Here is a 15,624-nt window from a genome sequence, read left to right on the forward strand (position 1 = left end):
GGGCGTTTGTTTAGTCGACAAAGTAACAGGAGGACAGTGCAAAATAGTGTGATATGGCCTGTTGAGGCTTTTTTTTATTTGTTTACAAATGTCCTAACCGGCAGTTTTGCCTGTTATGGAATGCATCACTATTTATGTCTAAGCCTAATGTTTAATAATTTTTGAAGTGCAATTTTGTTTACATCCATTTTATTTATTGTTTTTGGTATTTGTGAACAAGTGAATTTTTTTGTTAACAGACATTGCTTTTATTGTTTTTGGTTGTTTTGTTCATTTTTTGTGGATATTTAAAATGTTTTCCTTTTCAATGTTTAATATTCTTAAGAAATAAAAGTTTATAGATCTTTGAAAAGGTGTACCTGAATTATTATGCCATTATCATTATATTAGATGAAAATGGTCTTGAACGACAATATTATCGTTTATCGCAATAATTTCTTGGACAATTTATCTTCCAGTAAAATTTGTTATCGTGACAGGCCTAATAGTATTACAATCTACAATAACCTTTTCTTTTCTTAAAATGTAATTTATCCCTGTGATGGCAAAGCTGAATTTTCAGCATCATTACTCCAGTCTTCACTGTCACATGATTCTTCAGAAATCATTCAAATATGCTGATTTGGAGCTCCTTACTGACCCCAAACTTTTGAACGTTAGTGTACATTACATAATGGGAATGCACAGAAATATTTTTTTATTAATAATAAAACAAAACGGCCAATATGGTACAGATGTTTTGTGCATCCCATAGTAAATGTGTTATGGTGGTACTAATTCTGTGAGTATCTTGTAACATTAGATTACCAAGAGTTCTCTGGCTGTAGCAAAAGGAGAGAAAAATAGACTTCTTTGTATTTACCCGGTGAGGGTGAGCAGTGCATGACTAGAGGAATCCTTTCCATCTCCTCCTCACCACCTAACAAATACATTTATAAGCATGTCAACTATGAGAAACATAATACCACACATAAACACAGCCAGGCCACCTCATTCAATCACATGTGGCCACATACACCAGAAGCTGCTGAGCTTAACAGCATTATACTATATGCCAAAAAGTCATACCAAATGTATTTCTCCGCTCGTCATCCTCAGCTTGGTTAACTGCGCTGTCACAAGTCACAAAAGCACAACACTGGTAGGCATAGGGAACCGTAATGGACCTTTGGGGACAAAGGGAGAGGGAGGGAGAGAGAGAGAGAGAGAGAGAGAGAGGGAGGGAGAGAGAGAGAGAGAGAGAGAGAGAGAGAGAGAGAGAGAGAGAGAGAGAGAGAGAGAGAGAGAGAGAGAGAGAGAGAGAGAGAGAGAGAGAGAGACAAACTGATTAGGAAGACATGAAGAGTTACTTAATTATCTGGGTTTTGATCAAAGAAAGGCTCAAGGTCTCTGATTTCTTGAGTGCACTCTGAGTGTGATTGCAGAGAATGGGTGAAGGTAAGGATGTCACATCATTATTCATATAAACTGAACTGGGACACAGGAGCAACCTTAATGACCTGTAATCAGTCAGAGGCACATGAGTAAGGCTGTGAAGAGCTCTACCTGAGTTTAGGCAGACTTTTAGACATTAGACCGTTCCTCAGTTCCACATTTCCAGTCAGTTTAAGCTGGTTCAGTGCACTCAGTCCTGCGGTAGGAACACTGGCTAGGGAGTTCAGACTGAGATCCCTAATGGCATGATGGAAAAACGGCAATTATATTCATGTACACACGCACACACACACACGCACGCAGACACACGCACGCACGCAGACACGCAGACACACACACACACACACACACACACACACACACACACACACACACACACACACACACACACACACACACTGCAAAGTACTTTTAATATCTAATTAAAGAGCAATGTATGTCCTGACTGTTAAATCATGACAATTATATTTTCAATTTCCCAGCAGTTTTTCCACTGAAATACAATGAATGTGAATAATTATGAGAGCATACACTTTGACTAAACACTCACAGGTTGGTGAGAGCGCTGAGAGAAAGGAAAGCATCTCTGTGGATGAACTTGATCCGGTTTCTGCTCAGGTCTCTGTAAAGCAGTGTGAAAACAAACAGACACAAGCTAAACATATACAGATGGCTCTGGGTAAAAATTCAGATTTCAGGAATCTGGCCTTGTGCGAGTTCACTGTGAGGAGATGTGATTAGTGAACTGCAATTCACTTGATTGAAAAAGTCATTTTACACTCATGTGTTGCTAGGTGTGCCTTAAAGCTCTCTTAACCATTTAAGACACCTTTATAACCGTTAAAGTGCCATCTATGGCATATAATCATGTGACGCATGTGCACATCCAATTTCGTGAAGTTCTACGCATATCAGGCAGAAAGAGGGCCATTTTCAGCCATTTCATGGAATCTGCCATATAAATGCATAATTTTTACACCTTTTTAACAGTAATAGCCCCACCATGGGCCGATCTCCATAAAAGTTTGCATTCTTCTTTAGAATCATGTGCCACATGTGTTCACAAAGTTCTGAGCTTTGATCTTTGATAGGCTTTTGGGTTGCCTACTTTCTAAATGACCCAGCTATAGCTATCCAAAGGCCAAAGTAAAACATTTGTTTTGATAATTATTGACCTTGAGAGTCCAGAGAATTGTGACGCAGGGGTTTTATTAAGGTTGAGCCAAAAACCTAGGACTAATTAGACAAAGGTGTTTTTTGAAATAATCTCCCATATTTAACAAACGATTCGATTGACAGCGACAATCCTAGAGGCAAAGTTGCCCAGGATGAGGAGTTCTACCACACGGCATGAACGTCGTGGGCGAAAAATCGTGCAGTATACAATACTTTATGCACGTGAAAAACGCGAAGGCTCCTCCCACTTCTAACGTTTTAGCGCCCCTTAGAGATAATTCTTTTCATTCATTTTTTTGCCAGGGTGACGATAGTGTTGTTTTTGGCGGCCTGTTTTAATTTTAGTTTTAGTCTAGTCTTTGTGTCAAGCTGTCATTTTAGTTTTTAATAGTTTTAGTCACATTCATACTCTTTTTAGTCTAGTCAAGTTTCAGTCGCCTAAAAGTCTGAGCATTTTAGTCTTATTTTAGTCAGAATTATCCATAACTATTAGTCGACGAAAACTGATGACATTTAGTCTAGTTTTAGTCAATGACTCTATTTAATAATGCAATTCTATTTAACCCAGTCAATATAGTGTACCACTATGGAAAAATAGCAAAAATAGCGAACAGAAAAGTAACACTCGTCTCATTCGTGGAGGTTGAAAAACAAGTTCTTTGTGACATCCAAGATTTATTGTATTAAAATTTCAATGCAAAAGAAAAGGCATGAGAGTTTGTCAATTTTAAGTTTTAATTTAAAATGTTTGCGATTTTAATATAACTACATGGCTAAATATTTTACCACTTGCTTATAAATCTAGATAGAAGTAGTGCATTGAATAATAATACGTTGTTTAAATTGTGCTTAAAAGTGAATTACGTCTATTAAAGAGTGTATATGTGTACAAAGAGAATCGCAATGCTGACAAAACTTAAAAAAAAAAAAAAAAGTAGCTGATAACTTCTGGATTTTAAATAAAAATAGTGAGTATGTGTTTGTGGTACAGCCGTGGATCAGTAACGCACTGCAAACGCAGCATATGTGAAAGCACTTTAGAGCGTGCTGCTCCTGCACCGCATACGGAGTATGTGTGAAACGGTCGTCAGACTTAACTTTGTTTGTTGTTACGCTAACTGTAAACATTGGTTTAAAAAGATCACGCCTTCGATCTACGTCAGAGCATCAGAGCGTCCCGAATCTTTCTCCGGCGTCGTTGGCAGGGCGGCGAGAGCGAATTTTGCCGCTCTCGCCGGCGGCGGTGTGAACATACAGTAACTCACCGCAGCTGCATCTTCTAAATCAGGGGTTCTCAACCTTTTGAAAGCTGGGCCCCCCCAAATTTTAGCAACCTAAAATATTCTTTATGTGGTTGAAAACACTGAATAGTTGTGATATATGACAGCGCTGAGCGCGTCTCTCTCTGGCTCAGCGCCAACTAACGCACGAACGCAGATTTGAATTTAGAAGTTAATGAACACGCGATCTGAACGTTCTAATCAGTGTGATCAATCGTACGCGTCCAACGGTTAACTAGCGATCACATGTGGTGATGATGCTTCTTACGTTCGTTTTGGAGAACCAGATGACAAATATTTCGACCGACAGCTGACGAGCTGAGGCATTTAAGTGACACCGAAATGAGGCACCGAAATCTGCGTTTTGATTCCGTCCGGTTACATACCAGTTACTTAGGTACCGGTTCTATATCGGTGCCTGGTTTCGGTACCCAATCCTAGTTATAATAGTCCAACCACTTGCATTTCAAAATGGAAATTTTTTTGGGGAGCATGGGAGCTGTAGCCTACTCGCGCCCCCCTGGGAGAGTGGGCCCCACCGGTTGAAAACCACTGTTCTAAATAATGCCGCGAGTGGGGCTTGAGGAAGTGACGTCACCTGCGTCTGCACAGTGCGACCTGATGCAGCCCCTGAAGTGAGCCACGGGAAACAGAAATACTGCAAAATAATAATAATGCGACTAAACGAGATGAAATAACGTCATAACATTTCGTCTCGTCTCGTTTTGGTCAACGAAAATGAAGAGACATTTTAGCATAGCTTTTATTTTGTAAACCACATTTAGTCTCGTTTTTATTCGTCAACAATATCGCATTATACATTTAATTATAGTTATCGTCACATAACCAGCATGTATGTTGCGTTTCGTCTCGTTTTCGTCACGTGATAAAGGTTCGTTGACGACGATATTTAGTCATTCTTTTCGTTGACGAAAGCAACACTAGGTGACGATTGAATTCAAGTCATGCATTTTGTCTGCCTTGACCCAAGGATTCCAATGATATAAGACACTACGCCTAACGGTTTAGGAGTTAATAGCGAATAGCGATTTCGTACTTCTCATTGCTGAAGCGTGCCTAGAAAGCCTTGAATAATGCATTAAATTCTCTTTCACGTCGGTATCAGCCTAGTTATGAAAAAGTGGTAACGGTGCATCCCTAATAATAATCATCATCATCATCACAAACAATTCTTCAATTAATATAGTTTATTAGACCATTTACAGTAATTATTATTAATAAGACTCTTTTGAATACTTTATTCTGACTGGTTAATTTCAATATTTTGTGGCCAAATATTTTTATGTAATGAGTGCTTAATTGCATAATTGACGAACTACAAAACATTTCCTAAATAACTGTGCTAGTTTCAGGTCTCTCTGTTGTATCACTCCACAGTCTCTTTCTTCTAACATAATGAAATCTTCCAATGAATTCATATCAATATTTCATGTCCATTTATTTATTTATGTGGTAGGTAGCCGTGTAATATGTGTAATAATGTAGGATCATCTAATACAAGAGTGATCACCCTCTCTGGGATTGTTTTGTGAGAATGACCTGCTGTTTATACATTAACATTTGCATATACACACATTTACGGCACAGTAATTGTTATTACTTACAGCACTCTAAGGCTAGACATCCCCTGGAAAGTTCCTCTGTCTATCTGCTGGATTTGGTTGTGCTGTAGACTTCTGCAGGACAAATAATAATAAAAAAGCCTATTTATAAACATAATTCAAATGTAAGTACTGAACATTGTCTAAACAGTAGAAAAACGTAGCACGATTACGGAACTTACATGTCCTGCAGTCTAACACAGCCCTGAAAGGACGGCAGGTCTCCAATGTCATTATAGGAAAGATCTCTGTCAGAACATACACACAAATGTTGAGACACTGAGCTTGTGAGGAATGGAAATGTTTTGATGAAGTTTAGACAGGAACTAAAGGATGTGTGATGTGTTACAGCAGTCGGGCTGGGAGCAGGCCTGCGTCTGGCTCGCTCTCCTCCGGGAGGTCATTAGACATCACTTTAAAACATCCCCCTGCAGCTGTGCCTCTGACAGGCCACTGCGTACGCGCGCCTGTGAGGTGGATGACGCTTGACTGATGCACACTTCGCTTGTGTGCGATGGAGTGTGTCTGTGTATTTGAAGCTGATGCGGAAAGGGGAGTGTACGTTATGACTGACATGCTGAGCATATGTTAGTATCTTAAATGACAGCACCGGCTTGAAGGCTTTTCCATGACCGTGTGTGAGTGTTTTGAGTGACGGCTAACCTTTGCGTGTAAAGGGGCCTGTGACTGATGATTAATTACTGAGCGCTCTAGGCTGTAACTGGCACATCACTGGGCGCTCATGGACATCTGACTGACATGTGTTACAAACTGTTATGAGTGGTATGTCACTGCTTAAAAACATGCTTATGTGTGCCGTAGCATATTAGTTTAGGGTTACAAAGTGTCATTTAGTGCTAATATCGTTGTGTATCTGATGTGTTATACTGTTGTGTCAACAGTGTGAGTGGCACTGAATTATGAACCGTGCTCATGCATCGTGTGTGACTTACAGTGTTCGGAGCACAGTCAGATCCTCACACAGGTCTGCTGGGATGCTTTTGATTTTAGTTCCTGTTAAAGTCCTGAACAACACAAGATACATTAAATGTGAATTGTGTTTTTGATTAATTTATACTATAGTTTAAACTTTAAAGGCTTGTCATTGAATTTTTTTTTGAATTTATTTCAGGCTGTGCTGTATGACATTTCCATATTAGGGAACCTTACATAAATGTTTTGCAGTTGATTTTATTTTAACTGACACTGTTCTTTGCGTATGTTTATCCAGTGTGAAATAAACTCACAGGCTTTCTAGATTTATTGTTCCAGTCAGGCTGGGGAAATCCTGCATCATACTGGCACCGCGCAGCATTCTGAAATATATAACAAATTCAAGAAATCAAAACTCTGTGATCATCAGTTAGTTAGAAAAGCTTTATTCTATTCAAGCTCCAAAATTTAAGAAAAAAGCATTATTAAAGTATCATATATAGGCCATTATATAGAAAAGTGCCTTACGGAAAACAGCAACTCCTAAACATCAACTTTTGTGTTTCATGGAAGATAGAAAGTACTATACTGGTTTGGAACAACCATCTTTTAATTTTGGGGGTGAATGATTCTTATAAAGTTGAATAAATAGAAAGAAACATATAAAAGCAAGTAAACACTGTGGTATGCAGGTCAGTCATTCAAACGGACACCTGCCAGTTACACACTAATATGTTAATTGTGAGTGTCATTAATTCAGTTCCAGAACAATGATTGAATAATGATTCTGCTTACAGAGAGTGCAGGTCTGACAGGTTCTGGAAAGCAGTAGTTCCCACGAAGGAGAGAGGGTTGTCAAAAAGATGGCTGAAGACATAATGGATGTTTATAGCCAAAAACAATTAATCACAACAATATTTCAATGAGACAGTGTGTGTGTGTTCCATGACAGTGGGATCAGCGTTTGCTTACATTGTGCGTAGCAGGGGATTCCTACTGAAGGCTCCCTCAGGGATGGATGCGATGCTGTTGCTATGAAATCCACTGGAAAACAGGGAAAATTTTTAATCATTATGAAATCATTAAGCTAAAAATCTTTAAGAAGCTCTGTGAGATGAGCACTCTGAAACATTCTCCCTCAGGATTCATAACTGCTACATCACTGATCACAGCTCAATATTATGAAGCACTTCTAATTCTTAACACTAGATGGCAGCTTGACACAAGTAATTTTTTTAAAGCTCTCTGGATTTCTAAACACAATGGTGATGAGGTTAACAAACCTACACCTGTTTGGGACCCTTGATTTTGAGTGCATTTTTAAACTATTTTAATATTCCTTGATTTTAAAAAGGACTCCAAATGTTTTATTTTTATGCATAAAAATAAAAAATGCTGAAAGAAGCACCTGAAACTTCAAAACAATTAGATTTTTTCCTCTCTGAAAAAGATGTTCAGAAATCCCCATTTTCTAACAACATTCTAATCTGGTACACCAACCATCTATATCAAAAACTGACTACAAAACAAGTGGCTGAGAGGAACTATTAGAATGACTGTAAATGATTGTTTGACTGTGTGTGTTTGGATATACGCACAGTTCTTTCAGCTTGGGCAGTGTCTGAATGGCCTCTGGGAAGGTCTTCAGATTGTTGAAGTTTAGATCCCTAAAAGGAGACAGGGCAGATGAAAGTTTTTCATATTAGAAGAACCTCCCTTGTATGAACGAAACACTTGAGCGAAACCACTACCATCACTAATACAGAGGAAACTCTTTGCTCTTTATACTGTACATTTAATAAAGCAGTATAATATGGGCCACCTCTGTTTCAGCTCTATGTTTAAAGACAGCCCTAACTGAAGATAATTTTTTGCCAAACAACAGAAAAGGAACAATATGAAAGATGGAGAAAACAAAATATCTGTTGAGAGAAATCAACTCTGCTGTTTACAGAGGCCAGTCAGGACAGCCGGTCTGCTGATTTCTTCAGTGTGTTATTGTTTATCTCAGCTGCCACACGATACAACCTGGCATGATACTTCCTCTCTACCCCCTAATGCCCCTGTCTGGTGTCCCACTCTCCTCCCCAGGGGCACAGGACGTTGGCGTGTCCTCATCCTGTCCTAATTATGGCCAGAATAAGTAAATAAAGCAGAGTCAGCGATGGCTATCTGCCTTCCCCTTCCCCTCGCCTCTTCCTCCCTGACGCAGTGGATGCTTGCTAAACGAACTGTGGTAAGTGGAGAGAGAGAACGGAGGCAATAAGGTAAAGCCGAAGGTCCTAAAAGACTCCTTTGTCCTTTATCAGTATACTGTAAATCCTGATCAACTCAATTCAAGCGAAGAAGACAGCACACTTACTGCATCTTTTTAAAATGAGCTATTGCATTTTACTCTCTAAAACATTCAGAAAAACAACTGGCACATTGTTATTTAATGTTATTTTGACACGTCATATATTACATGCTTTTCATTCAAAATGAAAAACATTCCGTAACGTTTCAGGCTTAAGGTTAGGGATCTCGGTTCAATGGATTACTCAACCTTTGTCTCTGCTCACATACCAGTTAAGTACTCCATGTCTAGTGTGTTCTCTACTACACTGCATACTGGTATTCAAATAAATGTCAGCTGAGGCATCCTTCTGAGGCTCCCAATGTTCTCTGCAACCCTGAGTCTTGCAGAAGAGGGCAGCAGATACATATACTAAACACCACACAGAGTAACTACACTTGTGCCCACATACAATCTCTTGTAAAAAATATGTAGTATGATGCTATTGATGACAGACCCACTCTAGCAGATTACAATCTCTTTAATGACAGGAAGTGTGATTACATGTGTAAGTGAAGGGGAACTCACAATGTCTCCAGGTTGTCCAGCCCATTAAAGCAGTTTTTTCCAATCTCCTGAATCCGATTATTGTGTAGATGCCTGAACAACACGGACAACACGGCAAACAAGATTTTAGAAGCAACACTTATATATTAATTTACACACAATCATTTTAAGTTGGGTTTCTAGATGATGCCAATAGGCTGATAATTATTTTGATGGTATGATGATGAATGTTATATTTTGTGTAAATGAAAATAAGTACATTTTTTAAATAAATATTAAAAATAAAATACTCAAAAATAAAACCAATTATTGTAAATGTTAAAAGGGAATTTAGGCAAACATTCACTTTTTGTTCACTTTGAATGTTGCTAATTACTACCTTTAACAGCGTTAATGTTTTTAAAGATTAAATTTGTGAGCAACATATGACGGCAGGTGACCTTAATATAAAAATAAGGGAAATGAGCATGTACTATTAAATATCTAATGTCCACCAATATAATTATTATTCAATTTTTTTAACCAAACACTAATATCATTGATTATCAAGAAGGTACCCAATATAACAGTCATCACTAATTTTAAGATGTACATTTTCTTGTGCACTTTTTTGATCCTCCATTAAATTTTACAATTTACTTCCACAGTGTGTTTGGTTAGTTATACAGTGAGTCCTGTGTGATAAAATGACTATATGCACTAAAAAGAGGGCCAATAGATTGTGGTAAATATAACCTGAGAGGTATTAATGAATCCATTTATAACCATTCAGATGACTAGGGATGACTAAGGGATGTCTATTTTGCTTGGATTTTCCAGTCATTAAAAAGATGCAATTCTCAGCAGAACATTAACACAAACATTTTCTCTGAACGGATAACTCCTCAGTAGTTCTTCTGAGCACTTCACCACACAGGTCTGTGTGTTTGTTCAGTCTACTTAACGGATTAATTGGCCTCCACTCCTAAGACAAATATTTTCCAGCAGCTGGAATGTAATTGGAAAATCAGACCCACAGAGAAGCTTCCAAGTGAGGCACAGAGAGAGAGAGAGAGAGAGAGAGAGAGAGAGAGAGAGAGAGAGAGAGAGAGAGAGAGAGAGAGAGAGTCTATAGCCTCTGTTTGACTTTGCAAGACACAAGGGTCCATTTTGCTTTCCCGTTTTCTCTCTCTAAATTCACCCATCCACGCTGCTGTTTACCTGTGTGTGTACTTAACCATGTGCAAGTGTATTTGTATGAGTGTTTTACGAGCCGCCTAGGACTACAGTTAGTGTAGCGCATTGATGGATTTAACTGATGTGTGGTAAAAGGCAACAGGGGAAGGTAAATTTATCAGTGTTAAAAGCAGGATGAATTACTCTAGTGTATGTGGCCGAAATTGCACAGTACTCACAATACAACCAGGCTGGAGAGGTTGGCGAAGGCGTTGTCTGGGATGTGTGTGATCCGGTTAAGGGCCAACGTCAGGGCCTGCAGGTTACTCTGGTGCTGTAGGGGGACAATGGGAACCTCAGTCAGGCTGTTGTCATCCAACCAGAGGTGCCTGAGCTGCTGCAGACCCTCAAAACTGTCCTCAGGCACTGAAGTGATGTGGTTAGCATCCAACCGCCTGCACAGAAATAGGAAGAGATTTCAGGAACCCTGATGCGGATAGAGCATAAATGAGCTGAAAACGCTTTTACTTATCGAAACAGCCGCTTCTACAAATACAGCACCAGCGCATATTGGGAATAACAGTGTGCCGTCACATAGGTGCTAAAACATCAGTTAACACTCAGTCTCTGCACACTGTGCTGTTAAAGAAACACAAGACGTTTCCATGATCTCACTACACTGGCCTCCCTTTTCACACAGCCCAGGTGGGAGCCCTGGCCCCACTCAGGGGCCGCTTCAATGGCTTTATGAGAAAAAGGAACTGCACCTTTCAGCCCTGAGGGCTTGTGACCGAAATAAACAGTGCTGTGTCAAATACTGTAGATGCTTAAAAGATCTGACTCAGTATGTATATACTTATCAACAAGTGTGTGTTGCATATGACTTCAGAAGACTATGAATATAGCGCACAAGTCATGTGGAGAATTTTCTATTTCTATTTTCTAAGTTAGGGCACTAAGAATTGGAATCGGAGCCAATCACTAGGAGGAAGGGGTTGATGGGTAATAACGGTGGGGTGGTGACTTCCTGTTTATAAATGGCTGACACTGACTAAGCTATACTCTCCCTGCCCTGTGATTATACAATTAAAACACAAAAGACTAGGGTATGTGTAGGTGGAGATCTTAGTTAGAACAAGAAAAAAGCCTTATAACCTTACCATTGGAACAGGACAAAGCACAAAAATGTGGAAACCCACACTCACTCACAAATGCTCTGTTACCAGACCTTGCTGAATTGCCTACCTAGCTATTCTAACTAAAATAGAACCTCATAAATGACTAAACTGACCTCACCACAGCGATTGCTATACCACGCCTACTGCTTTTCAAAGGCGGTACCGTATCTATGTCCATCAAACATAATGGTGTCACAAGTCGGATTGCTTGCTGATGTGCCTGATGATTTTGGAAAAAATTACTTCAAATTTATTATCATGCAAAAAAGAAAGCACATACATTTTTATCATTATATTTATTATGTTTAAACACTAAACATAAGTAAATATAAATATAACAGTAGAAGTAGAAAATAGTGAAATTACAAGGGGAAATCTACCCAAGTGTCAAAAAGTCAGACTTCCTGCAGATCAATGGACCGAAACCTCTCAGGTTTCATGGACAATCTTGATTTGTGTTTCAAAGATTAACCAAAGTCTTATGGGTTTAAAATGACATGACAGTGAGTAAATTAATTTCATGTTTGGGTAAACTATTCATAGTTTCCAATAAAAATCCATAGAACACCCAAATATTGAGTAAAAAAAGTCAATTTTGAATTAGACTGAGCCAATCCTATTGGCACTTTTCTGTATTAAATCATTACTAAATTTATAGTGCTGTGTCTGCCATCTTGGATAGAAATATTTTTCACTAAGCTTGACTCAATTGCATTCTATGCAAAAAATAAAGGTCACATCAGAAACATCAGGGTATATACAGAAATTCTTAAGTTGAATTTAATACCTTTTAATACCTTTTTTAATACCTTCACAATATTTTTTAATACCAGCACGACATCAAGCTGCAAATGTAGCGGTGTAAAGTGAAAAGTAACTTTTTTTGTTTGTTTTTTAAGCTGTGATTTTACCACTTGATTTCATAGCTTTTTAAGATAAAATCCTTCTTGCTAGACCTGATAATTATTTTGGTCTATAATCATATCAATATCAAAAAGTAGAATAAAAAAAGTAGCATTAAAAAGTTTATTTTAACTAATAGTCTAATTTTCTACCATATACTGTACAAGTGAATAAAATTAGCTGCCAGATAAAAAAAAAATTAGCTGCTAGATAACAATAACTTGCTTTGCACTTTTTTTCTGGTTTCACCTCACTCCAGTCTAAACTAAATGATTTTATTTTTTTTTGGTAATGTTTCTACACATTATAATATAAATAACCTGAAAATACTACGTAGTTTACATACATGAATTAGTGCTGGGGTAAACGATTATTAATTAAACGATTAGTCGGGCGATTATTTTATCGATTAGTCGACTAATCTAACGACTAATTGGAATTATTTATCCTGTCTGTTATTCGCATATCTCTGTCGAGCCGTTACTCCGATGGATTTCAAACTCGACAGCTGTCTGGGCACGAGTAAGTGCAGTGCCAAGTTTGACGTTGTTTGGATGAGAAATGCAAAAGATATGTTAAATATATTGGTAAAAGAAGCACTTAGAAGGTTGTGGTTTAAAAATAAACATTCTGACATAAACACACTGTCAGCTACAATGTTTACTTCTGAATAATATAGTATAAATGTGATAAATCCTTTTTTTTTTCATGCAATTAATCCATTGAATCAATATAAAAGTTAATTTTCACATTGAAACTGTTGAAAATACACAACAAAGTAAGTTGATCCACATATGACAGCCTCTGAACTCGGTCAATACTAATCTGGACTAAACATAGGCTACATTCAATCAGCCATCGCTAGAAATACCTTCTGAACGACGGCGACCTTCTTTTTTGACGGCGATCAGCTGTAAAATGGCTTAGGTCCTGCTCGGTTTTCGTTGACTTTGAGTACAAGAATTGAAAGTTTTTTAAAAGATCCCCTGGGGTTAACGTGTCAGCATTCGACAGAAGTTTGACGCTGTCGTGTGAGAACAAGCATCAGTCGGCATTTCTCTTCCTCCCGCGTGCCTCATCTTCTTAATCTCCTCACGTAAATGATTAGATTTCGATGGCTTACGTTTCTTCCCTACGGCAGAATCCACCACAGGTTCATCAATGTATTATTTTTTTTGTTTGTTTGTTGATCAAAAAGTGCAAAGTAGATAAGGAAAACTAGGATGCCGGGTGTCAGAGCGCCACCGTTACTGTTTACAATGCGTGGAATGGTGCGCTGTGATTGGTTGAGCGGATTTGTGGCATTCTGCAGAGAAAGGAGACGTGTGTGTGTGGCGAGCTGTACCTCCGGGAATGGTGCAAAAAAATAAATAGATAATAAATAAAGAAGCGTCGACGCAAAAAATATGACGTCGACGTAATTTTGGCGTCGACGCGTCGATGTCATCGACGCACCGCTACAGCTCTAACATGAATACATTAATTGTTTGTTCATGTTACTTCACAGTGCATTAACTAATGTTAACAAATACAACTTTTGATTTCAATAATGTAGGCTACTAGTAAATGGTGAAATTAACATTGAGAAAGATTAATTAATGCTGTAGAAGTGCACTTTATTAATAGTTAATGTTAATTAATATAGTTGACTAGAGTTTAATAAATGGAACCATATTGTAAAGTGTTACCGATTTGTTATACACCGATTCAGACGTCTCGTGAGATCAGTGTCAGACAGATCAGTTGTTTTAACCATTCATTAAAGTGAATCGGTTCAAAGGAGTCATTAGTTCGCGAATTATGTCATTAATTATGTCATTAGCGGACGTGTACGCATTGTGTGATTATCCCGGCAGTTTAGGACATCGCACAAGATTTGTGTCAACACAGAAAACATTTCCTCACTGGATAGGTTTTTTTTTGTTTATTGAAAGTGTGGTTTATGTCCGCTAAATGTGCGGAATGCTTTTCAGAGAAGATAAGGCAGTGTATTTTAGCACAATTCACACCCAGCGGTAATTCAAGAAATAAATCTCCGAATGCGACACGTGAAACTTCGGTCTTCCGACCTTTTACCATTGTGTCAATCGATTTTGATTAATATAGCGAGGATGAGAGAGAGCAAGAGTGAAGAGAGTGCGCGCGCGCGCGCGCGCGACCGGGGCTCTCTCTGCTTGTTCGCACCCTGTCACGAACGCAGCAGTCATCTACATTAGGCTACTCACCGATCAAATAAAGCTTTGGTGGCCGCCAAAAAAAAATTCAATGCAGGAAAAACCCTGATGTCTCTTAAATGACTGAAATAGAAGCGAACTCGCAAACAGGTTTAGTAGCAAACCAGCCGGGTACCCAGTTTGTTTCAGCGCGCTGCGCGCGAACGAACACCAAGTCTCATGAATGATATCGCTCAGGTCCTACTCACAACATATAAATAAATCCACGCGAATTTTTGGAATTTTAGAAGAAAGGCCTGCACTTAACACAAATTGAAACTCATAGGCCTAGTTGGATGGGGGTTCGGAAATTTAATACCTCGTCAGATGACGTTTATTACTTTTTCATGCCCTTAATTTTGACTAATTTCATTTACTACCTTTTAATACTTTTTACAACCCCACGGACACCCTGAACATGCATGATGCCTTAAAATTCTGCATAGTCAGTTTATTATTTGGGAACAGAAACACAGAGTTAAACCATTGTTGTGGAGCTAATAAATGCCTCTGTGTAATGGAAATATATTTTTGGATCTACCAAATGAAAATATAAACACAGCTCATAATTGTTCACAATATTTCTTCCTGGAATAGTGTGTGTACAGTGTACTTTAAGCTTAGTTTTGCTTGTTAAATAAACTTTTTGTGTTCTCTCAGGCCATTCTGGGAAAGGAGGACTAAAGATCGCACATGTTCTACTAATGAACCAATAGCAAGTTTTCATGCATGTACTTTTCCCCTTTTTATCTGAGTGCAATGCATTAGGACAAATTTTCAGCACTGTGAGGCATTTGTGAACTACAGTGAGAGATCATCTAAACTGACGTGTGCTTTGGATATGAACTCTGGCTCACTTTCGGCTTTGGCACGTTTAAGAATGTTTAA

General features: G+C 38.5%; 1 protein-coding gene across 1 annotated transcript in view; it reads right to left on the bottom strand.

Annotated features, from left to right (window-relative positions):
* Positions 1 to 15,624, bottom strand: part of lgr4 (leucine-rich repeat containing G protein-coupled receptor 4) — a 72,855-nt gene that overhangs the window by 4,404 nt on the left and 52,827 nt on the right. Inside the window, exons 6-18 of the mRNA XM_082162590.1 lie at positions 10,682 to 10,897; positions 9,309 to 9,380; positions 8,044 to 8,112; positions 7,418 to 7,489; positions 7,241 to 7,312; positions 6,760 to 6,828; positions 6,466 to 6,537; positions 5,695 to 5,760; positions 5,516 to 5,587; positions 1,985 to 2,056; positions 1,546 to 1,671; positions 1,069 to 1,166; positions 863 to 919 (exon numbers count right to left, since the gene is read on the bottom strand). Of these exons, the coding sequence (XP_082018716.1) occupies positions 863 to 919; positions 1,069 to 1,166; positions 1,546 to 1,671; positions 1,985 to 2,056; positions 5,516 to 5,587; positions 5,695 to 5,760; positions 6,466 to 6,537; positions 6,760 to 6,828; positions 7,241 to 7,312; positions 7,418 to 7,489; positions 8,044 to 8,112; positions 9,309 to 9,380; positions 10,682 to 10,897 (1,133 nt within the window). The remainder of the gene's footprint in view (positions 1 to 862; positions 920 to 1,068; positions 1,167 to 1,545; positions 1,672 to 1,984; positions 2,057 to 5,515; positions 5,588 to 5,694; positions 5,761 to 6,465; positions 6,538 to 6,759; positions 6,829 to 7,240; positions 7,313 to 7,417; positions 7,490 to 8,043; positions 8,113 to 9,308; positions 9,381 to 10,681; positions 10,898 to 15,624) is intronic.

Source organism: Leuciscus leuciscus, assembly GCF_965113295.1.
Source record: "Leuciscus leuciscus genome assembly, chromosome: 2".
NCBI classification, from domain to species: Eukaryota; Metazoa; Chordata; class Actinopteri; order Cypriniformes; family Leuciscidae; genus Leuciscus; species Leuciscus leuciscus.